Below are 27,272 nucleotides of genomic sequence, written 5' to 3'. Positions count from 1 at the left end.
CCAATTGTGCGCCGCCCCATGGGTCTCCCGGTCGCGGCCGGCTACGACAGAGCAATCAGAATGGATAAAGCCCCATTGAAATCACATATAATGTATTTGTTGCCACCCTATGGTCATTTATAACTTTTTTTATTCAAAAACATAAAATACTGTCATACCGTTAAAGATGTGATATGATATTTTGGCTATATCGGCCAGCCCCTAGGTTAAGACTAGGAAAAGGGTTAGGGTTAGAGAAAATGCTCTCCTAACCTGCTACGAAAAGTCAGGGCTTAGACATATTGAAGTCAGGTGTTTTTACGGTTTCCAGTAAAAATGGCTGTGTTCCACCGCTCAGACGTTGCATGCATCAACCAATGGTTGAGTGTGACGTCATCGATTGACAGATTGCGATTAGCTGATACGTAAAATACCTATCAAGGCGTTGTACGATCTTGCATGCATCAGCAACGCCTGGGCAGAACAACGCGCCCATAGGTTGCGTACCACATTATCGACTGGGTCATTGACTGACAGAATGTTATAACATATGATGTGGTTAGCTGATATGTAAAATACCTATTCAGACGTTGTAAAATCTAGCATGCGCCAGAAGCGCCTGGGCAGAGGAATGTGCCCAATACCCAATATCTGGCCTTGTTTGACGTCATTGCAGGCGACTGCCAACTGACTGATCTACAAAGAACATTGCATCATAAATAACTACTCATTATTATTTGTAGGTCAGACACAGTCACAATTTACCCTTGATACAGTACGGGTTTGATCCTTTCGAACACGGCCAGAAACAGAGCACGGCCTCTTTGTTCTCGAATTGAACACGATGGACCCCAAGGCCCAATAAATGGCGGTCTTTTTCCTGCCTGTTTTCAAAAATACTTCGAAAATGTGATAAGTGAACCGGGATCAATGCTACTAACATATTTTACTATGACATTGAAAGTTGTAGTGGTGACAATCCTCAAATATTTGGAATTGTAATGTCTTCAAATATGTATACATTTCATCAGGCTTTCGTTATAGACCGTTCTTGTTTAGTTAGCCACTGTATTTTTCCTTTGACAAGAACCGTAGCTAGCTAGCTAGGGTTGAAGTCACTAACTGGTCAGATAAAATATGATTAATCTTTTATCGTTTAGCTAAGTGATATCTAACGTGGATGACTATTCACTTTTACACTCGCTGGTAAATTATGGTTGGGACGGGTTGCTAGCAAGCCAGGCTCTTTTAGTTAGCTAAGCAAGTTAAGCGTCGACGAGTTTTGGTACTCGGCGTACCGTTTTCTCCTCCCCGTCGCTTCATGTTCACATGAGGTCTCAACAAAGCTTGTTTGGACATTTTACTTAGCATGTTTGCTTGCATTTAACAGCAATGAACCCCGAGACGAAGGGTCACGCTAACTAACGTTAGCAGCTCATTAGACCGGTGCTTGGTGCGTGTCCTGTGGCTATCTTGCTACTGTAGCTAAGTGCTCAAGCATAGCACTCAATGCTGGCTAAAAATAAACCACTCTTTGTCCCCCACTCAGCACCCCACCAACAGTGGTGAGCCCGTCCGCCTTACGACTTTTCAGACAACCAGTTGGGACTTTGTCGCTCTACATGGTCGCCACAGCCAAGTCAGGACGATCTGAAGAGGTTGGAGGCACTGTAGTTTGTGAGACGAGCTGGCATGAGGCATCTCTCTCCGGCTGGGTGTATCAAGTCGGGTTACCAAAGTAAACGCATTCAACTGTGGCTTTTTGGCCGAACATTAAGTGTCATCCATGGCGTTGGCCTGTCACCAGTAGCTCGTTCCCGGCAGGAAAAACATTAGCTATTTAACATTAACGATACTGTTAAAGGGCATCCCCTTTGTTTTGTTTGTAAACTGTGAAAGAACTCCTTAAGTTATTCTACCACTGTGGAACATCATGTCGGAGGATAACAACGCAGACAAATTCATCAAGGTAATGGTGATTTATTTGAATACAGAACAATTGTTTGCATGTTGGATATGCTGCTAATGTTATCATAATGCTAGGACTGGGAATTGCCAGGGACCTCACGATATTATCACGATACTTAGGTGCCGATACGAAATGTATTGCCATTCTTACGATTCTAGCTATATGTACTGCGATTCGATGTTCCAAACATATTTCTCACGATATGTCTGCTGCAGAGGGACAAGAGAGAGCCATGAGAAAACGAGTTTATCAGTCATGGAAATAAGTGTTGAAAACAAATTGGCTCCATATTTAAATAGAAAATGTAGAACCAGCTATTAAGGAAAAATACTGGAGTTTTGGTGCATGTAGCTAGCGCAAAAATAATATGATTTTGTCAAAATGATACGATACGATTTATCGTCAGAAATAATATCCCGATATGTAACTGTATCGATTCCTCCCATCACTACATAATACATTGAAATAAGTGTCACTTGACTGATAAGTGTCAGATTGTACTTCAAAGACAAATGTCAGTTGTTTAGTTCTATTGCTGACACATTTAGTTCCTCTTGGTATGACATTGTTTTATTTTAGAAGAAATGTTTAATGCATGACATGCTCTCATACTAATTTCAAATGACACATCTGATGTCATGTCTTGTAAAGTGAACTTTTTCTTTCATCTCACACTATACTTGCCTGGTTTGGTTTTCCACTTAAAGGAAAACTCCACCCAAAACTATATTTTGGTATTTATTTCATCAGTCCATTGTTGACATAGTCCCAAAATATTTTGTTTGTCAGCAATCAAGTTTTCAAGATATGTAACTTTAAAAATACAGAGATCATCCCCGTATGATGCATTTTACTTGTAAAATACTGAAATCATTCCCGTATGATGCATTTTGCAGCATCATAGGGGATGATTTGTGTATTTTTAAAGTTACAAACACTACATGACAAAAGTCCAGGATCCAGTTGCAGAGGGAGGTGTTTAGTCCCAGGGTCCTTAGCTTAGTGATGAGCTTTGTGGGCACTATGGTGTTGAACGCTGAGCTGTAGTCAATGAACAGCATTCTCACATAGGTGTTCCTTTTGTCCAGGTGGGAAAGGGCAGTGTGGAGTGTGATTGAGATTGCGTCATCTGTGGATCTGTTGAGGTGGTATGCAAATTGGAGTGGGTCTAGGGTTTCCGGGATGATGGTGTTGATGTGAGTCATGACCTGCCTTTCAAAGCACTTCATGGCTACTGACGTGAGTGCTACGGGGCGGTAGTCATTTAGGCAGGGCATTAATATGGAGTTAGTCCCTCCTTTGCTGCTATAACAGCCTCCACTCTTCTGGGAAGGCTTTCCCCTAGATATTGGAACATTGCTGCAGGGATTTGCTTCCATTCAGCCACGAGCATTAGTGAGGTCGGGCACTGATGTTGGGCGATTAGGCCTGGCTCGCAGTCGGCGTTCCAATTCATCCCAAAGGTGTTCGATGGAGTTGAGGTCAGGGCTTTGTACAGGCCAGTCAAGTTCTTCTGCACCGATCTCGAAAACAACCCTTTCTGTATGGACCTCGCTTTGTGCACAGGTGCATTGTCATGCTGAAACAGGAAAGGGCCTTCCCCAAACTGTTGCCACAAAGTTGGAAGCACAGAATCGTCTAGAATGTCATTGTATGCTGAAGCGTTAAGATTTCCCTTCACTGGAACTAAGGGGCCTAGCCCAAACCATGAAAAACAGCCCCAGATCATTATTCTTCCTCTATCAAACTTTACAGTTGGCACTATGCATTCGGGCAGGTAGCGTTCTCCTAGCATCCACCAAACCCAGTTTTGTCCGTCGGACTGCCAGATGGTGAAGCGTGATTCATCACTCCAGAGAACGCATTTCCACTTCTCCAGAGTCCAATGGTGGCGAGCTTTACACCACTCCAGCCGATGCTTGGCATTTTACACCACTCCAGCCGATGCTTGGCATTGCACATGGTGATCTTAGGCTTTTGTACGGCTGCTCGGCCATGTAAACCCATTTCATGAAGCTCCCGACGAACAGTTATTGTGCTGATGTTCCTTCCAGAGGCAGTTTGGAAGGAACTACTCTCACTCGTTAGTGAGAGTTGCAAACGAGGACAGACCATTTTTACGCGCTTCAGCACTCTGCGGTCCCGTTTTCTGAGCTTGTGTGGCCTACCACTTCGCTACTGAGCCATTGTTGCTCCTAGACGTTTCCACTTCACAAAACCTGGGCAGCTCTAGCATGGCAGAAATTTGACGAACTGACTTGTTGGAAAGGTGGCATCCTTTGATGGTGCCACGTTGAAAGTCACTGAGCTCTTCAGTAAGGCCATTCTACTGCCAATGTTTGTCTATGGAGATTGCATGGTTGTGTGCTCGAATTTATACACCTGTCAGCAACAGGTGTGGCTGAAATAGCCAAATTCACTAATTTGAAGGGTTGTCCACATACTTTTGTAGATAGAGTGTTTCTTAACTTGATTGCTGACAAGCAAAACATTTTGGGAGTATGTCAACAATGGACTAATGAAACAAATACCAAAAGATCGTTTTTGGGTGGAATTTTTTTTTCTGCCCTAAGTTGCCTGAACTCTGCTGAACGTTATAAAAGGTTTGTGATTAGTAAAATAACCCTCTAGCTCTCACCACCATGGATATTCAATAGCATGGCCCATCTACAGTTCTTTCAGAAAGTATTCACACCCCTTTACTTTTCCACATTTTGTTGTTACAGCCTGAATTTAAAATGTATTAAATATCATTTTTTTTACTGGCCTGCACACAATAAGTATTCAACCTCTTTTGTCATGGCATGCATAAATAAGTTCAGTAGTACACATTTGCTTAACATGTCACATAATAATAAGTTGCCTGGACTCACTCTGTGTGCAATAATAGTTTTTAACATGATTTTTGAATGACTACCTCGTCTATGTACCCCACACATACAATTATCTGTAAGGTCCCTCAGTCGAGCAGTGAATTTCAAACACAGATTCAACCACAAATATCAGGAAGGTTTTCCAATGCCTCTTAAAGAAGGGCACCTATTGATTGAAAAAGCTGACATTGAATATCCCTTGGAGCATGGTAAAATATATTAATTACACTTTGGATGGTGCATCAATACACTCAGTCACTACAAAGATACAGGTGTTCAGTCTGCTTTACAATAGACACTAACTCAGTTGCTGGAGAGGAAGGAAACCGCTCAGGGATTTTAAAACAGAGTTTAATGGCTGTGACAGGAGAACTGAGTATGGCTCAACAATATTGTAGTTACTCCACAATTAATCTCTTGTAGACAGATGAAATGGTGACAATCTGTCAAGGCTCATGTAGAATTCTGTGATTACGAGCAGCAGTAGTTCCTTGTTTTGGGCTTCGTCATAGATTTCTTTTTGGACAAATCAGAAAATGGGGCGAAGGCAGCGCTTAAACTGGTGCAGTGATTTTCAAGCCCGTGTGCGGATAGCAAATGACTTCCACTAGATTCCACAATCACAAAGTCAAAATTGGCTATATCGTAAAAATGTATGAAAACAAAAATACTAACCTAATTGACAGAGTGAAAAGGAAGCCTATACAGAATAGAACATATTCCAAAACATGAATCCAGTTAGCAATAAGGCACTAAAGTAAAACTGCAAAAAAATGTGGCAAAGAAATATACTTCATGTCTTGAATACAAAGCCTGGTTCAGTCAGCTTTCCAACAGACACTGGGAGACAAATTCACCTTTCAGCAGGACAATAACCTAAAACAAAAGGCCAAATATACACTGGAGTTGCTTACCAAGAGTGGCCTAGTAATAGTTTTAACTTAAATAGGCTTGAAAATCTATGGCAAGACTTGAAAATGGCTGTCTAGCAATGATCAACAACCAACTTGACATAGCTTGAACAATTTTAAAATAAATGTATACATGTTGTTCAATCATTTAATCCAAACTGCTCGTGCGCGTCAAGGAGCGTCTGCGTAGCCAGGCGCTAAAATAGAACTTGGTTCTATTTTTTACATGTGACGCACTGCAAGTCCCGCCTCTCCCATTCCCTCATTGGTTTTTAGGAGCATATACCCACGTGGGTGATTGAAAGCTGAACTGAGGTCCACACGCCAATCCAGTTGGTGGTGGTAATGCACCATAAAGTTGGTTGCCAACTGCCATATAAAGTCCGAAGAAGAAGACTGAAGGAGGAGAGATTACTAGAAACAAACTAGGTTTACCCTTTTATCTGTGGATTAATTGTCGGTGTAGAGGACCTTGTGCATTTCAGGTAAAATAACAACACAATGTTTATATCCTAGGACAAATTAGCTAGCAACAGCAAGCTAGCTAGCTAAATGGCTATGAATGTTTCTTGCGTTTCGACCTGTCTCCAAATATAATATAGGTGGTTCAGAGATCGTTTAGAATTTTCAACCTGTGCATCCTGATCATGTCTGGTGTGGCTGGACAAAATCAACGTGCGTGCAATGGCGCACGCGGGTGCCCGGTCTAGTCAGCATGTTACTTTTAGAGACTTACCCAAAAAGACTCACAGCTGTAGTCGCTGGTGAAGGTTATTCTAACATGTATGGACTCAGGGGGTTGAATACTTATCTAATTAAGATATATTAGTGTTTTATTTTACATGAATTCTAACATTTGTAAAAAAAGAATCTTCCATTTTGAGATTACAGAGTATTTTGTGTAGATCGCTGACAAATTACAATTAAAACCATTTTAATCCCACTTTGTAACAACAAAATGTGGAAAAAGTAAAGGTGTGAATACTTTTTGAAGACACTGTATGACCATGACTAGGGCTGGGCGATATAGACATATTTTTGATGGTATTTTATATTTTTTAATAATTAAAGTTCTAAATATGCTTTCTGAGTAGTTCATGACCCTAGGGTGGCAACACATAAATTATAAGTGATTTCAATGTGGCTTTCTCCATTTTATACTGTTCAATCCAACTCCAAACAAAAATTATTTTCATCAATTTCTGCATTTCCTGCACTTTTATTATAATTTCCACACTGTAGCATGATATGGGCAAAAAAATCTAGCCGTAGTTAATTGAACTGTTGGAATCATGGAATAAAATGATTATTCTAATTCTATAGTTGGAATATAATGGGCAGCACCTTGAATACGTTGTTTGACATTACAACAAATTAATAAGCCAGTGAGGAATTATTGACATGATAGCAACCAAAGTTTTCGTCAGTGTTTCCAGGTGACCCTAATTAGATGTTACATTACATGTTTTCATACTTCATGTAGCTAGCTAGCCAACATTCATGCCTATTCCTCTCTGATAAGATACTGTTGCATAAACATGCTTATCTAGGCCTACACCAGCACTGGTACCAGGCAGTATTAGCTAACTAGCTACGTTTGCTCTGACTCGTAGTATATTTAGCAAGCTAGCTAGCCAGCTAACTAGCGATTAGCATTAGCAGCTAACACATTTTCACAACACCTTGCTAAGAAAAGACAAACTAGCAAACAGTAGTTTGCACACAGTAAGATACACAAACTAATAGTGTAATTTATAGAATGCTTGTGGAAAGCAGCATGTCACCAACACTGCTGCATCCATCTGACCATGCGGAGTGAACGGCAAGAAAGTGCTAGTGACTCTGTGGTCGAGCAACTGCTCTCCTTGAGTGATGGGGGCAGGGTTTGGTGTAGTTGGTGGCATGCAGCAGCAGGAGAGGGAGAGAGATGACTCAAGAAGCAAACGGGAGTAAACTATAAAAACTGACTTTGTATGTGCCTGAGTTGCGTATCACATTTAACAAACCAAACATTGAAATACCGTTATAGAAAGTAAATTAAAAACCCAAACCGGTCCGTGCATCAATACCGGTATATAGTAAAATACGGTGTTCTGCCCAGCCCTACCAATGACCCATCTATAAATGTGTTTAGTTCAGTTTTTCATTTGCTACATATCAGGACAATGTTTTGTGCTTTTTACACTATGGTCCTTTTTCTGGAATAGATTCAGTTTAAGTGTGACATTCAACCTCTGGAATGTGATGTCATGGTCAGAATAAGGAGTAGCTAACTACTGTATCAAGCACCCTCAAGCTCAAGGCAGTACGGGTAACGGTAGGCCAAATTTAGACAGCTTTATGAATGATTTCATTTATTCATAAGACGGGGTCTAAGGGCACTCCATTGCGACAGCTTGTGAGATAAGTTATGGTCTAATGACAGGACATGCTGCTAGCAGGTACAATGTCCAAAACCACAATCCATAATCGTTAGGAGGTTCTGATTGGAGAGGCAATGGTTGCATTGCTGATGAACAAGAAATTATGCAACTCCTATGCAATCTAATATGGATGGCAATGTTTTGTTCTGGCTTTGCGTGGACATGTTTCCTCTACTTGGAATCCATGTTCGGTATAATTAATGTAGGTGCCTAAATTTCGGCTAGGGTATTATAGACTAATTAGCCTACCAGATGCTTTTAGCTGGATCCAAGTGACCCCTGCTCACACGGCTGGGTCAGAATGTGCTAAGGATGGGAGGAGGGAGAGAGGGTGGGTGTTTGGAATAGCCTAGCACTGAGAATTGGAACACAGCTTGAGCCTGACTGCGCACCAAAAGCCCCAGAACAGTCCACTAGACTGAAAAGGGAATGCTTCAAGTGACAATTATTGAGTTTACCATAAGCATTTAGGCATTTTAAAAACAACTCTTCCCTGGCTGCTTGTCAAATATGCCCTCACTAGTCATAGGATAGAAATGGTGGAAGCAGAGCCCAGAGGTAAGGGATAGGTCCTCTCTGGTACAAGAAAAGCCTCTTGAGTAATTTGTATGCATTACGATTCCATCCAGCAAGTGTCAACACAACACGAGCTTGACCTAGCAAAAGCGAGGGAATAGCCAATATTAACTGTGAACAGGGATGCAGCTGCCTACACTTGTTTAGTGTGTGACATTTTCCCCATATCCATCTCTTGTTTGTCCTCCTCTCCCTCTCTTAGGAGACCTCCATCTTGGAAGAGTACAACATTAACTGGACACAGAAGCTCGGGGCAGGGATCAGTGGACCTGTTAGGTGAGCATTATTCTATCATAGAGTTTTGCCTAGTTTGCCCTAGGATACCAACTCATTTGTGCAATGTAGGAGATGCATAAATTATTGCATATTAGGCCTAAATGCAGATGAGGTTGAAGAGTGGTCCTGCAGAGGAGTCCAGTGCCCTTAGACTGGATGGGACTAGTGTTAAAGGTGGTGTCACTCAGTGTGTTTACAGTGCTAGGGCTGGGAATTGCCAGGGACCTCACGATACGATATTATCACGATACTTAGGTGCCAATATGATATGTATTGCGATTCTCACTATTCTATATATGGCGATTCGATACTGCAAACATCTACAGATGCACCATCGATAGGATTCTGTAGGGCTGCATCGCCGCCTGGTACGCCAACTACACCGGCCACAACCCCATGGCTCTCCAGAGGGTGGTGCGGTCAGCCCAACCGATCACCTTGGGCAAATTGCCTGCCCTCCAGGACATCTACATCACCTGGTGTCAGAGGAAGGCCAAGAAGATCATCAAGGACCTCAGCCCCCTGAGCCACGGCCTGTTCAGAGCTATTGCCAGAGAATTGGCAACGGGGGGGAGGGGGGGGTGCTGAGGAGTATTTATCTCTGTAATGGCTGGGCCTGGATCCCCATTCACCAATGGCTGCACTCCTGCCCAGTAATGTGAAATCCATAGATTAGGGCTTAATGAATTTATTTAAATTGACTGATTTCCTTCTATGAACTGTAACTCAGTCAAATCTTTGAAATTGTTGCGTTTTATTTTTGTGCATTTGGAAAGTATTCAGACCCCTTCACTTTTCAACATTTTGTTACATTACAGCCTTATTCTAAAATTGATGAAATTGTTTTTTTCAGTCATCAATCTACACACAATACCCCATAATGACAAAGAGAAAACAGGTTTTTAGAATTTCTAATTTATTAAATAAAACAAACCTGATATCACATTTACATAAGTATTCAGACCCTTTACTCAGTACTTTGTTGAAGCACCTTTGGCAGCGATTACAGCATCGAGTCTTCTTGGGTATGACGCTACAAGCTTGGCACACCTGTATTTGGGGAGTTTGTCCCATTCTTCTCTGTAGATCTTCTCAAGCTCTGTCAGGTTGGATGGGGAGCGTCGCTGCACAGCTATTTTCAGGTCTCTCCAGAGATGTTCGATCGGGTTCAAGTCCAGGATCTGGCTGGGCCACTCAAGGACATTCATAGACTTGTCCCGAAGCCACTCCTGCATTGTCTTGACAGTGTGCTTAGGGTCGTTGTCCTGTTGGAAGGTGAACCTTCGCCCCAGTCTGAGGTCGTGAGTGCTCTGGAGCAGGTTTTCATCAAGGATCTCTCTGTACTTTGCGCCGTTCATCTTTCCCTCGATCCTGCCTAGTCTCCCTGTCCCTGCGGCTGAAAAACATCCCCACAGCATGATTCTGCCACCACCATGCTTCACCATAGGGATGGTGCCAGGTTTCCTTCAGACGTGACGCTTGGCATTCAGGCCAAATAGTTCAATCTTGGTTTTATCAGACCAGAGTATCGTGTTTCTCATGGTCTGAGAGTCCTTTAGGTGCCTTTTCACAAACTCCAATTGGGCTGTCATGTGCCTTTTACTGAGGAGTGGCTTCCGTCTGGCCACTCTACAATAAAGGCTAGATAGGTGGAGTGCTGCAGAGATGGTGTCTTTCTGGAAGGTTCTCCCATCTCCACAGAGGAACTCTAGAGCTCTGTCAGAGTGACCATCAGGTTCTTGGCCACCTCCCTGACCAAGGCCCTTCTCCCCCGATTGCTCATTTTGGTCGGAGCTCTACGGACAATTCCTTCGACCTCATGGCTTAGTTTTTGCTCTGACATGCAATGTCAACTGTGGGACCTTATATAGACGTACGTGTGTGCCTTTCCAAATCATGTCCAATCAATTGAATTTACTACAGGTGGACTCCAATCAAGTTGTATAAACATCTCAAGAATTATCAGTGGAAACAGGATGCACCTGAGCTCAATTTCGTGCCTCTTAGAAACAGGATGCACCTGAGCTCAATTTCGTGTCTCTTAGAAACAGGATGCACCTGAGCTCAATTTCGTGTCTCTTAGAAACAGGATGCACCTGAGCTCAATTTTGTGTCTCTTAGAAACAGGATGCACCTGAGCTCAATTTCGTGTGTCTTAGAAACAGGATGCACCTGAGCTCAATTTCCAGTCTCTTAACAAAGGGTCTGAATACTTATGTAAATAAGGTATTTCTGTTTTTATTTGTAATACATTTGCAAAAAAGTCTAAACCTGTTTTTGCTTTGTCATTATGTGGTATTGTGTGTAGACTGAGGATTTTATTTTATTTAATCAATTTTAGAATAAGGCTGTAACGTAACAAAATGTGGAAAAAGCCAATGGGTCTGAATACTTTCCAAATGCACTGTAGTGGGACCTCTTCAAAGCCTGATTGAGGGACTTAGGGTCAAGGCATACTCTGCGCTTGTCTGGCTATTTGACAATCACCATGTTGCTAGTCCAGTCGGTGGGCTCTGTGACAGTGGCTAGGTGGCCGTCCCTCTCGTGTTTGTCCATCTGTGCCTTAACCGCTGCCTTCAGAGCCACTGGGACATTTCTTGGGGCACACTGCACCAGTGTGATGCTGTTGTCGAGCTCGAAGTGGATGTCACCTGGTAGTGACTCTACGGGGGTCATTGAAAACATCCTGGTATGCAGTAACAAGGTGCTGCTTAGTTAAAGTCCCTTAACCTCCCTGGTATACCTTTGTGCAGCGCTGCAGGGATAGTGAAGTGCATTAACCCCATTTGCTTACATATTGAGCCTGACAATAGGGGTTTCTGATTGGCCTCTACAATCTCAAAGTCAATTCTATATGTGCTCCCCCTGACCACACTCTGTTCTCCACAGCCCTACTGAGTTCATTATATCACCTGAATATAGCTTCAGTTTGGTTTTGCTGGAGATGAGGTTAATCTCAGGTGCCAGTTTAATCTAGTCTTTTATGCTCATCACGTCACTGGTTGCTCCTGAGTTTAATTGACACCGCTGTTCTCCATTGTGCAGTTGTAGGTTGACAATAAAATAAAAAAATCCCCCTGTGCATGCATTGCTCCTATGCTCCTGGTTGAATAGATATGTCCATTATTTCCATTCTCCAGGTCCTCTTCCAGGGCTGGGGTATCCACTGTGTTTTAGTTGGCGGGAGGCTTGTTTCTTCATGTACACTTAAGCAAATTGATTTGCAGTTTCACACAGACTGCAAGCCTTACCATAGCTCCCGTCCACGCCTGTGGTTGTTACCAATGAATCTGCATGTCCTAGGGCTTTCCCCTGCTGTGCTGGATTGATGTTAGGGTTTTTCTTGCTTTGGTTGGATTCCGCCGTTGGGGTCTGTGGCGTTGATGCTGTTGTCCCCTGATCAGTCCTGCGTCATTGGTCTCATTCTCCTATCTGTCAACTCTGCAGCCCGGCAGATCTCAATGGCAGAGGCGAGAGTGAGATCACGTTCTCAGAGGAGGTGGCGGCGCGCACCCTCAACAGCAATCCCAAGCACCACTCTGTCCCTTATCAGCTCATCTTTTTAATTGTCCATAGTCACAAGAAGCTGCTTTCTTTCTTAATCGAGTCACAAACGCATCAATTGACTCACCCTCCTGTTGTCTGCAGGTGCTGAAAATGAAGCGTTCAAAGAAAAATAAATGCTGGTTTAAAGTATCTCTCGAGGGCAATGAGAATAGCTTCCATGTCCTTTTCCCAATCTGCTTTTATATCCAAGTGATGTTTGTAGATGGGAAGAGACTCACTGCCCATCACTCTTCTCAGTGATGCTGCCTGCACTTCAGCTGATTTTTCGTATAATCCAGAGGCTAGCAGATAGTCTTCAAACTCTGCCTTAAAATGAACCCAGTTATTGCCTAAATCGCCGGTCATTTTCATTTCATCTGGCGGAGGGATGTTGGTAGCCATGCTGACACTGTATGCTAGCTAATAAACTAGCTTGCTGCTAATGCTGATGCCAAAACCTTGAATATGCGCTGTCTATCAAGATCCTAAAGTACTCACAACAATGCACTACAGACACCAGCAACGTTTGGGTTCAGTTACTTCTGACACCATGTTTGTGTGATAATAATGGTTCGGAGTCAGAGCTTTGAGAAAATACTTCCATCATGTTAACATGGAATGCCGGGATGGCCAAGAATGCAACCATAGTACATAAATAAGGTGCAGTACACCTGAAGGCCAATAGGTGGGGACCTAGTCCCTCTAACAGGTGGACTACTTCCTGTAACATTGGTGTCTGTCTCGCTGTCTGTCCGTCTCTCTCAGTCTCTGATGCATTTGGTATTTCACTCCTACTGATCTTTGGTTGAAGCAGAATGTTCCTCCAGGATTTATTCTTAGTGTAATCTGAGTTTAGGAGCATAGGATAAGGTTTTGATTGAATGTTTGGGTCCTTGTTGAGGGTGGGCGGTTTGAGGTTCTGCTGGCTTTAATATCCATTGCTGCACGTGTTTATAGGTCTTGTTGTAAATAGAAATGGACATGATGCAGCACTCTGCTATGGTGTTGAGAATGGAATGCTATTTTAAGGAGCCATTTGTCTTTGTTTGATTCTAGCAACAAGTTGTAGCCTAGTACTGGTATTAGGCCTACCTTTATTTAAAGCTGTAATATGTCACTTTTTGGGCGACCTGACCAAATTCACATAGAAATGTGAGTTCTAGATCTGTCATTCTCATTGAAAGCCAGTCTAAGAAGCGGTAGATCTGTTCAAGGTGCGCCATATCTATGCTTCCCGTTAAGTTTTAGCGTCTTTTTTACTTTCAGTTTTGTACATCAGCTGAAAATACAGTATTTGTTATTATGGAAAATATATTTCACAGCGGTTTAGATGGTACAATGATTCTCTACACGACTGCTTGTTTTGTCACAAACCTGAAATTAGGCAAACTATTCAAATTTTTGCAACCAGGAAATGGCAGAGCGATTTTTGCATATTACACATTTAACTTAATAATGGAGTGGACCACCATGAAAAGCTGCCTCTATTATTTTTATATTGTCCTATTTTTTTCTTGAAGTATTTATTTTACTCTCCACAGAGTTTGTGTGAAGAAGTCAACTCAGGAACGATTGGCCCTGAAAATCCTAATTGATCGTCCCAAGGCCCGAAATGAGGTTTGAACCATTGTTTTGCTTTTCTGATTGTCTTTTGCACGCCCTTGTCTGTTGTCTGCACTGTAGGTGTCTGTGTTTGGTCAGCGTTGAGTCTCCTGTGTTGTCTTTGTCTACGTTCCAAAGGGCATCCTATTCCCTATGTAGTGCACTACTTTTAACCAGGGCCGTTAGGGCTCTGCTCAAAAATAGTGCACTACATAGGCAATAGTGTTCCATTTGCGTCATTGTGTGTCTTCTTGTCTTATCGCCTCTCAACTAATACTCAGGGTCGGCTGTGTCTGTCTGTCACTCACCCACTCAATGTCATCACCAGCCCAATACTTACTTCCCATATAAAGCACCTCCACTAACTGCAGTTGATCAGCTGTGTGAGGTGAAGTCGAAACGAGCAATGCAGCCACATGCTGCCCCCCCAAGCAGCACAGCTTCCCATCAGCGCAACATGTCCTCGTTGTTGTCGACTCTAAAGTTTGTTTCCGTAGTTTGGCCGATGTTTATCTGCTCTGTTTGTCAACCTTTTCAAAGACAAGACCGTGTGCCTCTACCCAGCCAGACGTGGTCCGTCTCACCCAACTTGTTTAGAGGTAGACTTAGCGTTATTACGTTGCCACGAGCAGCACGGCAGATATTACGATGAGTGCTATGCAAGATATTGCTCTCACACAGTCACAAATTGTACACTGCTCAAAAACATTAAGGGAACACTTAAACAACACAATGTAACGCCAAGTCAATCACACTTCTGTGAAATCAAACTGTCCACGTAGGAAGCAACACTGATTGACAATACATTTCACATGCTGTTGTGCAAATGGAATATACAACAGGTGGAAATTATAGGCAATTAGCAAGACACCCCCAATAAAGGACTGGTTTTGCAGGTGGTGACCACAGACCACTTCTCAGTTCCTATGCTTCCTGGCTGATGTTTTGGTCACTTTTGAATGCTGGCGGTGCTTTCACTCTAGTGGTAGCATGAGACGGAGTCTACAACCCACACAAGTGGCTCAGGTAGTGCAGCTCATCCAGGATGGCACATCAATGCGAGCTGTGGCAAGAAGGTTTACTGTGTCTGTCAGCGTAGTGTCCAGAGCATGGAGGCGCTACCAGGAGACAGGCCAGTACATCAGGAGACGTGGAGGATGCCGTAGGAGGGCAACAACCCAGCAGCAGGACTGCTACCTCCGCCTTTGTGCAAGGAGGAGCAAGAGGAGCACTGCCAGAGCCCTGCAAAATGACCTCCAGCAGGCCACAAATGTGCATGTGTCTGCTCAAACGGTCAGAAACTGACCCCATGAGGGTGGTATGAGGGCCCGACGTCCACAGGTGGGGGTTGTGCTTACAGCCCAACACCGTGCAGGACGTTTGGCATTTGCCAGAGAACACCAAGATTGGCAAATTCGCCACTGGCGCACTGTGCTCTTCACAGATGAAAGCAGGTTCACACTGAGCACATGTGACAGACGTGACAGAGTCTGGAGACGCTGTAGAGAACATTCTGCTGCCTGCAACATCCTCCAGCATGACCGGTTTGGCGGTGGGTCAGTCATGGTGTTGGGTGGCATTTATTTGGGGGGCTGCACAGCGGTAGCCTGACTGCCATTAGGTACCGAGATGAGATCATCAGACCCCTTGTGAGACCATATGCTGGTGCGGTTGGCCCTGGGTTCCTCCTAATGCAAGACAATGCTAGACCTCATGTGGCTGGAGTGTGTCAGCAGTTCCTGCAAGAGGAAGGCATTGATGCTATGGACTGGCCCGCCCATTCCCCAGACCTGAATCCAATTGAGCACATCTGGGACATCATGTCTCGCTCCATCCACCAACGCCACGTTGCACCACAGACTGTCCAGGAGTTGGCGGATGCTTTAGTCCAGGTCTGGGAGGAGATCCCTCAGGAGACCATCCGCCACCTCATCAGGAGCATGCCCAGGCGTTGTAGGGAGGTCATACAGGCACGTGGAGGCCACACACACTACTGAGCCTAATTTTGCCTTATTTTAAGGACATTACATCAAAGTTGGATCAGCCTGCAGTGTGGTTTTCCACTTTAATTTTGAGAGTGACTCCAAATCCAGACCTCCATGGGTTGATGCATTTGATTTCCATTGATAATTTTTGTGTGATTTTGTTGTCAGCACATTCAACTATGTAAAGAAAAAAGTATTTAATAAGATTATTTCATTCAGATCTAGGATGTGTTATTTTAGTGTTCCCTTAATTTTTTTGAGCAGTGTATTTGCGCACGTGCACGGGTTCTGTTCACGCTGCTACAACGTGGTAGCTGCGGGACCAAAGTAGCTTTTAGTTGTTGTGCAAATTGACCCACTACTACTGTTTTACTTTGTGTGTCTGTCATCTTACTGCGTCTTCCTTTAACCTCCCTGTTCTGTCCATGATGATTCAGGTGCGGCTCCACATGATGTGCGCTACACACCCCAACATCGTGCAGATTATGGAGGTGTACGCCAACAGTGTGCAGTTTCCTCACGAATCCAGTCCAAGGTGAGGAGGAGCAAGTCCAATGTACCAGCACATACGTCATCGACGGGCTCATTGAAACATATATGAACGTTATTGTTGTATTGCTACATGGTGTATTTACCCGTGTTATGCTCCTGCACCTAGTTTACGCGTATCTGTCTAAATGTAACAAGGGGTAACTATGACATTCACAGATTTGAGTAGATGAAAATTTCCCACTTACCTGCAGAGCGAGGTTACTGATCGTCATGGAGATGATGGAGGGAGGCGAGCTGTTCCACAGGATCAGTCAGCACAGACACTTCACAGAGAAGATGGCCAGCCAGGTCACCAAACAGGTAACCCTGCCTGCCTGTTAAAATTCCTTTGTGGCTCAGTTGGTAGTGCATGGTGCTTGCAACACCAATGGTCGGTGGTTCGATTCCCATTGGGGCCACCCATATGGAAAATGAATGCACGCATGACTAAGTCACTTTGGATAAAAGCGTCTGCTAAATGGCGTAATTATATTTTACATTTATGCACATTCAAACGTGACAAATTCCTCTGTATTCCTCCTCCTCCACCCAGGCTTCTAATGCACCCGTGCTTTAATAACATGACTTCCTGTGAACGTAGTGTAGTTGAGCCTGTGTCTGAGTTTCCTCTGTCCCCCCCGTCAGATCGGCCAGGCCCTGGAACACTGTCACTCACTGAATATTGCACATCGAGACCTGAAACCAGAGAACCTGCTCTTCAAGGATAACTCCCTGGTGAGGAGACAGAAGGGCTTACGGGAAGCGTGCACGCACACACTGCTCTTAATACAGCTGTCTAGTAGTAGGCTACAACAAGCAAGTTGCAAGAGGCGAAGCCTTTCACCTTTTTAGGAAATTCCTATTTGAGAAATATGTTCTGACGTTCTCCCTTTTCATGTTCAAGGATGCACCGGTGAAGTTGTGCGATTTTGGATTTGCAAAAATTGACCAGGGGGACTTGATGACCCCACAGTTCACTCCTTACTACGTTGCACCTCAGGTAAGGATGGGTGCTCTGCTCAGATCTGACAGCAGGTTAGGTTGCGAAAATTGACCAGGGGGATTTGATGACCCCACAGTTCACTCCTTATTACGTTGCACCTCAGGTAAGGATGGGTGCTCTGCTCAGATATGACACCAGGTTGGGGAGCGTTTAAAAAAAAGTCCTGCTTCAATCAACATCATCTTCTCCTCTCACCCTAGGTACTTGAGGCTCAAAGGCGACACCAAAAGGAAAAGTCTGGAATAATACCTACCTCACCCACCCCTTACACCTATAACAAGGTGAGCAACTACCCTACCTCAGCCACCCCTTACACCTATAACAAGGTGAGCAACTACCCTACCTCACCCACCCCTTACACCTATAACAAGGTGAGCAACTACCCTACCTCACCCACCCCTTACACCTATAACAAGGTGAGCAACTACCCTACCTCACCCACCCCTTACACCTATAACAAGGTGAGCAACTACCCTACCTCACCCACCCCTTACACCTATAACAAGGTGAGCAACTACCCTACCTCACCCACCCCTTACACCTATAACAAGGTGAGCAACTACCCTACCTCACCCACCCCTTACACCTATAACAAGGTGAGCAACTACCCTACCTCACCCACCCCTTACACCTATAACAAGGTGAGCAACTGCCCTACCTCAGCCACGACAAACCATTATCCCACAAATGGCAGCATCCCAGATTTACAGAAACATCTCACAAGCATCTTCACATGCTGCAACATATTTCCACTGAATGACATCAGTGTTTGCAGGGTTGTGTTGAGCTAACTCTTCTCCTTCCTCTCTCCTCTCTATCCCAATGGCCTGGCTCATTCCCTTTCCCTTGCTGTGCGTGCAGAGCTGTGACCTGTGGTCCATTGGGGTGATCATCTACGTGATGCTGTGTGGCTACCCTCCCTTCTACTCCAAGCACCACAGCCGCACCATCCCCAAGGACATGCGCAAGAAGATCATGACGGCCAGCTTTGACTTCCCCGAGGACGAGTGGAGCCAGATCTCTGAAATGGCCAAGGACATTGTCCGCAAGTACGTCCCTACAGCAGGTCTTACTGTGTGTGTGTGTCTGCGTCAAGGATATTGTCCTCAAATACATCCCCAACAGGGCTTGTGGGTATCTCCAAATTCTAAACAGATGAAATGGTTCACGAGTGACGTGTTTGTTAGGCAAAACCAATTTGGACCGCAAACGGTGCTCTAGTGCTGTATTGTTTGGATTGAGTAGGAGGAATCCAGTTCACTAATATTACTCCCTCCCTCTGTAGGCTGCTGAAGGTGAAGCCTGAGGAGAGGCTGACCATTGAGGGTGTACTAGAACACCCCTGGCTCAACTGCACAGAGGCCCTGGACAACGTGCTGCCCTCCGCCCAGATGATGATGGACAAGGTGGGCCTGGATGGATGGACGGGGATGGAGAGCATTTATATAGCTCTCTGTCTCAAAGCATTACATAGATCCAGTCATACTTACTACAGGGCTGCGGGATTCCGGGGACCAAACTTTTGCTGCCTGCCTTAATAACTTCAATGTTCAGGGTGTAAAACTTTCCTTGTGACCCTCCCTCCTTTCCTGTCTCCCTCCCTCCAACTCTCTCCCGCCCTCTGTCCCTCTGCCAGGCGATGGTAGCAGGGATCCAGCAGGCCCATGCTGAACAGCTGGCTAACATGAGAATACAGGACCTCAACGTCAGCCTCAAGCCACTCAACTCAGTCAATAACCCCATCCTGAGGAAGAGGAAACTCCTAGGGTCCGTTGGTCTGCCTGTCTGTCTGCCTGCCTATCTCTCTTGTTACATGCCTCTCTGCCTCTTTGTAGTTGGTTAGGATCTGCTTCACATTGTCTGACTGTAGAGCCCATAGTGGGGAGTGACATTCAACAGCACTGCTAAACCAAATATGTGTGTGTGCGGTTGGTGTCTGGTATGTGTGTGTTGTGCTACAGCAGCAAGCAGAGCGATGGCTTCTTCATCCACGACCCAGAGAACGGCGGCGAGGACTCCAACGTGGCCCTGGAGAAACTCCGAGACGTCATCGCTCAGTGTATCCTCCCACAGGCTGGTCAGTCTCACACACACACCACACACACACTTCACGTCAACCAATACAGATGTACATTGACAAGCACACAGACATACATGCACTTACGCATTTACTTGGTATACAGCACAGACACTTGACACTTAACTGTGTGTGTGTGTGGCAGGAGAGAATGAGGAAGAGAAACTGAATGAGGTGATGCATGAGGCGTGGCATTTCAACCGAGACTGCAAACTACTGCGAGACGGGTTGAAGGGCCTCAGCTGGGATGGTAGGCACAACACAGCACTATATACGGCATACAGTGTGCAATGGCAGCTCATATACAGTGCATTCGGAAAGTATTCAGACCCCTTGACTTTTTCCACATTTTGTTACGTTACAGCCTTATTCTAAAATTGATTAAATTGGTTTTTTCCCTCATCAATCTACACACAATACCCCATAATGACAAAGCAAAAACAATTTTGCAAATGTGTTAAAAATAAAAAAAACTGATATAAGTATTCAGACCCTTTACTCAGTACTTTGTTGAAGCACCTTTGGCAGCGATTACAGCATCGAGTCTTCTTGGATATGACGCTACAAGCTTGGCACACCTGTTTTTGGGGAGTTTCCCCCATTCTTCTCTGCAGATCCTCTCAATCTCTGTCAGGTTGGATGGGGAGCGTTGCTGCACAGCTATTTTCAGGTCTCTCCAGAGATGTTAGTTCGGGTTCAAGTCCGGGCTCTGGCTGGGCCACTCAAGGACATTAAGAGACTTGTCCCAAAGCCACTTCTGTGTTGTCTTGGCTGTGTGCTTAGGGTCGTTGTCCTGTTGGAAGGTGAACCTTCGGCCCAATCTGAGGTCCTGAGCACTCTGGAGCAGGTTTCCATTAAGGATCTCTCTGTACTTAGCTGATATTTGCCTCGATCCTGATTAGTCTCCCAGTCCCTGCCTTTGAATAACATCCGCATAGCATGATTCTGCCACCACCATGCTCCACCGTAGGGATGGTGCCAGGTTTCCTCCAGACGAGACACTTGGCATTCAGGCCAAAAAGTTCAATCTTGGTTTCATTAGACCAGAGAATCTTGTTTCTCATGGTCAGAGTCCTTTTGGTGCCTTTTTGCAAACTCCAAGCAGGCTGTCATGTGCCTTTTTACTGAGGAGTGGCTTCCGTCTGGCCACTATCATAAAGGACTGATTGGTGGAGTGCTGCAGAGATGGTTGTCCTTCTGGAAGGTTCTCCCATTTCCACAGCGGAACTCTAGAGCTCTGTCAGAGTGACCATCTGGTTCTTGGTCACCTCCCTGACCAAGGCCCTTTTCCCCCGATTGCTCAGTTTGGATGAGTCTCTAGAAAGAGTCTTGGTGCTTCCAAACTTCTGCCATTTAAGAATGATGGAGGCCACTGTGTTCTTGGGGACCTTCAGTGCTGCAGAAATGTTTTTGTACCCTTCCCCAGATCTGTGCCTCGACACAATCCTGTCTCGGAGCTCTACGGACAATTCCTTCGACCTCATGGCTTGGTTTTTGCTCTGACATGCACTGTCAACTGTGGGACCTTATATAGACAGGTGTGTGCCTTTCCAAATCATGTCTAAGCAATTGAATTTACCACAGGTGAAACATCTCAAGGATAATCAATGAAAACAGGATGCACCTGAGCTCAATTCCAAGTCTCGGAGCAAAGGGTGTGAATACTTACGTAAATAAGGTATTTCTGGGGGTTTTATTTATACATTTGCAAACCTTTCTAAAAACCTGTTTTCGCTTCGTCATTATGGGTTATTGTGTGTGGATTGCTGAGGATCAAAAAAGTAATATCAATTGTAGAATAAGGCTGTAACATAACAAAATGTGGAAAAAGTCAAGGGGTTTGAATACTTTCCGAAGGCACTGTACATCAACACTAATTTCTGTAGTGGAAATCCCACCCTTTGTCAACACTAAATTCTAATTCCTCAGTTTAGTACCCTTTGCCTGCTCTTGGTTAAAATCACATGATGCACACCAGATGATGTCATCAGTGTCTCTGGATGATGTCATGGGAAAACACTTATTTTAAATCTTTTTGACTACAAAACATAGAAAACCAACGTTTTGAAATGTGTTGATGTTGGATGGTGCTGGAGATGAAGTTGATGTTGAAAAAGCGTGGAATTTCCCTTTAATCTGGTTCTAGTCAACATTTCTTTCTTTGGTCTCCATTGTAGGACTGGCCTTCTCTGACAAAGTGGATCGCTTGAAGTTGGCTGAAATAGTGAAACAGGCCATAGAGGAAAAGACACATTTACAAGACTCTCAGTAGCAAGTGATTTATTTCTATCTCCGTTTGTATCGTTTATTCTAACCGTTTTTAAGCCAATGACTGTAAAGAAGCATTTTTATGTAAATTGACACGCTAAAACTATAGGATTTTTTTATGAACTCACTTGCAAGACTATTGTACAACTGTAGATATATTCAAAAGAGGCCTTGTCGGCACTATATATTTTTTTTTATGAATGACTGCGAAGGAAAAACAGTCCTTATATATTTTTGTAAAAAATAAGAGAAAATCACAAAAATATAAATAATTCTGTAACCCACTGGCTGGATGGAATTTTTATAAGCTGCTTGTCCAGGATGTCCACGTGATGTGTTTTAATCTCACTCGTTTTTATTTCATTTGATTCTTATTTCTTTACCTTTTTAACAATGCTACAAATTGTATTTATTTCACAAAGAAATCCTTATTTTTGACCATGAAGCCTAATGTTTGATCATTTTGTCAGTTGAACAGTATGGATCTGTAAAGCAGACAGAGGAACTAGGCCTTGACTTGGGTTGTCCACCCACTGGGTGGTAAGTGGTCCAGGGGGTAGGGAGAGGGACCTCAGTGGAAGTGTGAGGTTCTCCTGTTTAGCGCCAATGGTTCACTGAGATTACTGCTGTTGTACCTTGAAGCTGCTCTACTTCAATCTAGATATCAGCAACAGTCAACTTTATTACATAATGTGCAATAGTAATTTAAAGCATGTGCATAATTTGTACATATGTTGTATTTACATTCATAAACATACATATACATGTTTTAAATGCACTACATGGCCAGAAGTATGTGGACACCTGCTCGTCGAACATCTCATTCCAAAATCATGGGCATTAGTATGGAGTTGGTCCAAATAGTCTGTTCTCGGTTGCAACACTCACTACCGAGTTCCAAACTACCTCTGGAAGCAACGTCAGCACAATAACTGTTCGTCGGGAGCTTCATGAAATGGGTTTTCCATGACCGAGCAGACGCACACAAGCCTAAGATAACCATGTGCAATGCCAGGCGTTGGCTGGAGTGGTCTAGAGCGCGCCGCCATTGGATACTGGAGCAGTGGAAACGAGTTCTCTGGAGTGATGAATCACGCTTCACCATCTGGCAGTCCGACGGACAAATCTGGGTTTGGCGGATGCCAGGAGAAAGCTACCTGCCAGAATGCGTAGTGCCAACTGTAAAGTTTGGTGGAGGAGGAATAATGGTCTGGGGCTGTTTTTCATGGTTCGGGCTAGGCCCCTTAATTCCAGTGAAGGGAAATCTTAACGATAAAAGTGACATTCTAGACGATTCTGTGCTTCCAAGGTCCATACAGAAATGGTTTGTCGATCGGTGTGGAGGAACTTGAATGGCTCTGGGATTATTTGGAACGCCGACTGCGAGCCAGGCCTAATCGCCCAACATCAGTGCCGGACCTCACTAATGCTCTTGTGGCTGAATGGAAGCAAATCTCCACAGCAATGTTCCAACATCTAGTGGAAAGCCTTCCCAGAAGAGTGGAGGCTGTTATAGCAGCAAAGGGGGGGGGGGGGGGGTCGACCGCCATATTAATGCCCATAATTTTGGAATGAGATGTTCGACGAGCAGGTGTCGACATACTTTTGGTCTAGTAGTGTATATTTATGTATGTAAGTTTTATTTATGGCTAACATGGACTTGCTGTTGTGTTCCAGTGGTCCAGAGCTTAGAGAAGACTGATAAAAAAGATGCAATGTAGGTTCTCTAGTACAGTACTTGATTATTTGTTACTGGTATGTATGATATAATATCTATTAAAATTGTTTAACATTCTCAAATGTATACATTGAACCTTCCCATGGACTAAAGTCTTAGCATTATTTGCGCATAACATTTATTTCCTAATTATTTAGATTTTCTTCTTAATCGATGTGCTGAATGCATTGACTCCCTGTTTGGCCATAAAAATGTCAACTAACATTCAAGTGTATTGAGCAAGGGTTGGTTGCAATGTAAATGCATATTGTCTTATTGTTCGACTGTTGTCCTAAATTCATATTTGATCAAAGCAATGACTGCAAGCCTTTGTGTGTGTGTAAGCATGTACTTTCTGTGTGTTTGGAGGCATATGAATCAATGCTGAAGTTGTCCCCCAAACTGCTGTCTACCCCTGCAATAGCCTGTTGTGCATGGGAACAGCTGGAAGAGAGAGGCTAGTGATTTCATTTAGTTGTATTGTCCACAGAACATTTCCCCCAGGATTTAGGCTTGATTAGGTGGGGGTTTTTAAAGTTCAATCACGCTTTCTTGTCTCCTTCAGCAGTGGGGTCTTCCTATGTTTACCAATGACTTAATGAAGTGTTCAAATAAAAAAACACCCTCCCTACAATCAATTATGGGGGAGCTTCGATGATACTGTGGGGTTGTTTTAGGCTGCTTCTGGTACTGGGTCCTTGAATGTGTGCACGATATAATGAAATCAGCAGATTATCAACGTGTTTTGGAGTGCAATGTTCAACCCAGTGCCAAGAAACAGTCTGTTGATGATTGTGGGTCTTCCAGCAGGACAACAACCCCAAACACACACAAAAATCACCCTGGAATGTTTCGAGAAGAAACGCTGGACTTTTCTGGAGTGGCCAGTGACGAGTCCAGATCTAAATCGCATCCATAACCTATGGCGAAAGCTGAAAACAGCAGTTGGCAGAGGGCACCCTTCAAACATTGAAGAACTAGATACGTTTTCTGCTGAAGAGTGGGCCAAATTGCCAGTAGAAAGGTGCAGCAAGATCATTGATGGCTACAATAAGCATTTGTTGGCAGTTATCTTGGCCAAAGGCTGTGCAACCAAGTACTAGCTCTGTGGTGCCAATTTTGTCCATGCCATTTGTCTTTGTTTTCTCAGTTAAAATAGTAAACTTAAGTTTACAAAAATACATTTGGTTCTGCAATGTTGAAAATCCAATAAAGTTTGGGGACAGTTTTTTTCAATTTCAACTTATTTGAGAAGAAATAGGGAATTATTTAAGAAACTGTACATATCTGCTGTAGATCCACAGATGCAGGCAGCCCCTATAGGCCTACATGTTGACCTCTAGCTATACTGTATCTATGTCTCAAATGGCCCCCTATTCCCTATATAGTGCACTACTTTTGACCAGGGGCCTCATTTTATAAATGTTGCATACTCACAAAATATCCCCCAAAACATTCATGCGCCAGTTTTCACAGAAAAGTTGGCATTTATAAAAACTACTTGACGTGAGAGTGTGTTTAATCTCCCGCAAACTTTAGACGCACAGTTTCTAGTGGTTGAAGTATTGCATTGCAAGAAGGCAAAAGTACCCTAGTAGCCTTGTGCAAATGGGAAATATGACTTATTCATAACAAAAAAAACTGGTAGCTAAATATAACAAGATGCAATCAGTTTCTGTTATTGAGAAGAGCGAAAATCTTTATTTTCTTTGCATTCTAAAATAATTTGATTATTTAATTTCCATGATCATTGCAGAATAAAATCCTCACCTTTCCTGATTGTGATGGTTTCATAATCGCGAAATAGCCTATAGGCCTACAACAAGTAAAGATATGATACCATTTGTCCCATCTCATTTAATTGGACCCACTTCACAGTAGTAAATAGATAAGCTACCAGTATTTTGCTTGATCCAAGCGCAGTTTAACGGTAGAACAGACGGTGCAGCTTTTCCGTTGACGTTTGAAGGATACGTCTGAATACTGTATTGTAAAACTTCTCGAGTAGCCTAACAATATTTAATTTATAAACAAAACATATATCATAACCTTTGCACCTTTTCTGGCCATGAGTTAATATTCCTGAAGTAGCCATACAAAAAATTAACATGCACATCTCTCATTTCATTGGGCCTATTAGATAGATAGGCTATTATAATTTCAAGTTTTTGCTCTATGCATCCAAAAGTGTGTGGTTTGTAACATATAGTAGAATTTAACAGTTGAACAGAACGTTGATCTTTTGTATTGACGCGTGAAGGCTACCACAGTAAGTAGGCCTACTGTAGTTTAAAAATATATATATATCAGAGTAGACAATGTTTCAGAATCCGCGGGCAGTGCAGCATATTTAGGTTGGGGAAAAAGTAAATGCAAAACATGATTGAATTCAAATGATCTGTTAACAGGTCCACAACAATTTGCAATTGTTTTTGTGTTTCAGAAACGGTCAGATACAGCACATGTCATACACACAAAAAAAAACATTCTGCCAACACCACCAAAGACATTTGATCAAGTTTTCCATTGATATTTCCTTTAGGTATACTGTTGTGGCCTAATTCCAATGCTTCCAACGTATACAGCAAATAAGGGCATTATTGTCACCATAAAATGTGAATGATGGGCATTATTCAGGAGGAGTTATAATGCTTGTTCACGCGCAAATTTTTAAGACAGGTCGGATTTATAAAGAGAAAGATGTATGTATGACGTGCGCCAAGTTTATGAATCTCAATCTTTTTGTGCGTGCGCAGTATTTCCAGAAATAGCGCATGCAAATATTTAGTGTAACATTTTACGCAATGGTTATAAATGAGGCCCTGGTCAAAAATAGTGCACTTTATAGGGAATAGTGTGCCATTTGAGAAACACTATATACAGTATATCTTCCCTAATGAATTCAGCAGAGAAGGGCAATGGCTCTACCAAAACAATACCTTGCCTGTATTATTTATTACTAATCCTGCCTCTTCTGTTCCATGTTTTATTTTCTTTGGTTGTCTCCTATGTAGTACTTATATGAATCCATCATGGAAGACCTGTATCTCAATCAGTATTCTTCTTTACCTTTCTTTGTCCTCTGCCCTCTTGGGCATGTCATGAACATGCTGACTATTTGTATTAAATTAATTATTTGCAACAATATGATATGTGTGTGATATTCAGGTCTCAATGCTGCATTAGTGCATATATACAGTGCCTTCAGAAAGTATTCACACCCCTTGACTTTTTCCACATTTTGTTGTGTTACAGCCTGAATTTAAAATTGATTAAATATAGATTTTTGGGAAGTGGCCTCCACACAATGCCCCGTAATGTCAAAGTGTAATAATGTTTTTTGAAATTTGTACTAATTAATTAAGCATGATTTTTGAATGACTACCTCATCTCTGTACACAGCACATACAATTATCTGTAAGGTCCCTCAGTCAAGCAGTGAATTTCAAACACAGACGCAACCACAAATACCAGGGAGGTTTTCCAATGCCTCGCAAAGAAGGGCACCTATTGGTAGATGGGTAAGAATAAAGAAA

General features: G+C 43.3%; 1 protein-coding gene across 3 annotated transcripts; it reads left to right on the top strand.

The window, feature by feature from the left end:
- Positions 1-24,964, top strand: LOC311145091 (MAP kinase-activated protein kinase 5). Of its 3 annotated transcripts, none has more exons than XM_084181271.1 (14): positions 1-1,948; positions 8,934-9,007; positions 14,095-14,170; positions 16,578-16,675; positions 16,884-16,992; positions 17,317-17,406; positions 17,576-17,671; positions 17,875-17,955; positions 18,536-18,723; positions 18,960-19,080; positions 19,311-19,441; positions 19,639-19,751; positions 19,897-20,001; positions 21,929-24,964. In XM_084181271.1, exons 1-14 carry the CDS (start codon positions 1,913-1,915, stop codon positions 22,021-22,023), a joined length of 1,413 nt encoding a protein of 470 aa, XP_084037397.1. In that variant the 5' UTR covers positions 1-1,912; the 3' UTR covers positions 22,024-24,964. The 3 variants fall into 3 exon arrangements, with proteins under 3 accessions (XP_084037397.1, XP_084037396.1, XP_084037398.1); XM_084181270.1 differs by having other exon boundaries at positions 19,636-19,751; XM_084181272.1 differs by lacking the exon at positions 19,897-20,001 and having other exon boundaries at positions 19,636-19,751.
- Positions 24,965-27,272: the final 2,308 nt, after the last annotated feature.

This window comes from Coregonus lavaretus, assembly GCF_964263955.1.
Source record: "Coregonus lavaretus genome assembly, chromosome: 17".
In the NCBI taxonomy this organism is placed as follows: domain Eukaryota; kingdom Metazoa; phylum Chordata; class Actinopteri; order Salmoniformes; family Salmonidae; genus Coregonus; species Coregonus lavaretus.
This window is presented reverse-complemented; position numbering and strand designations above follow the sequence as displayed.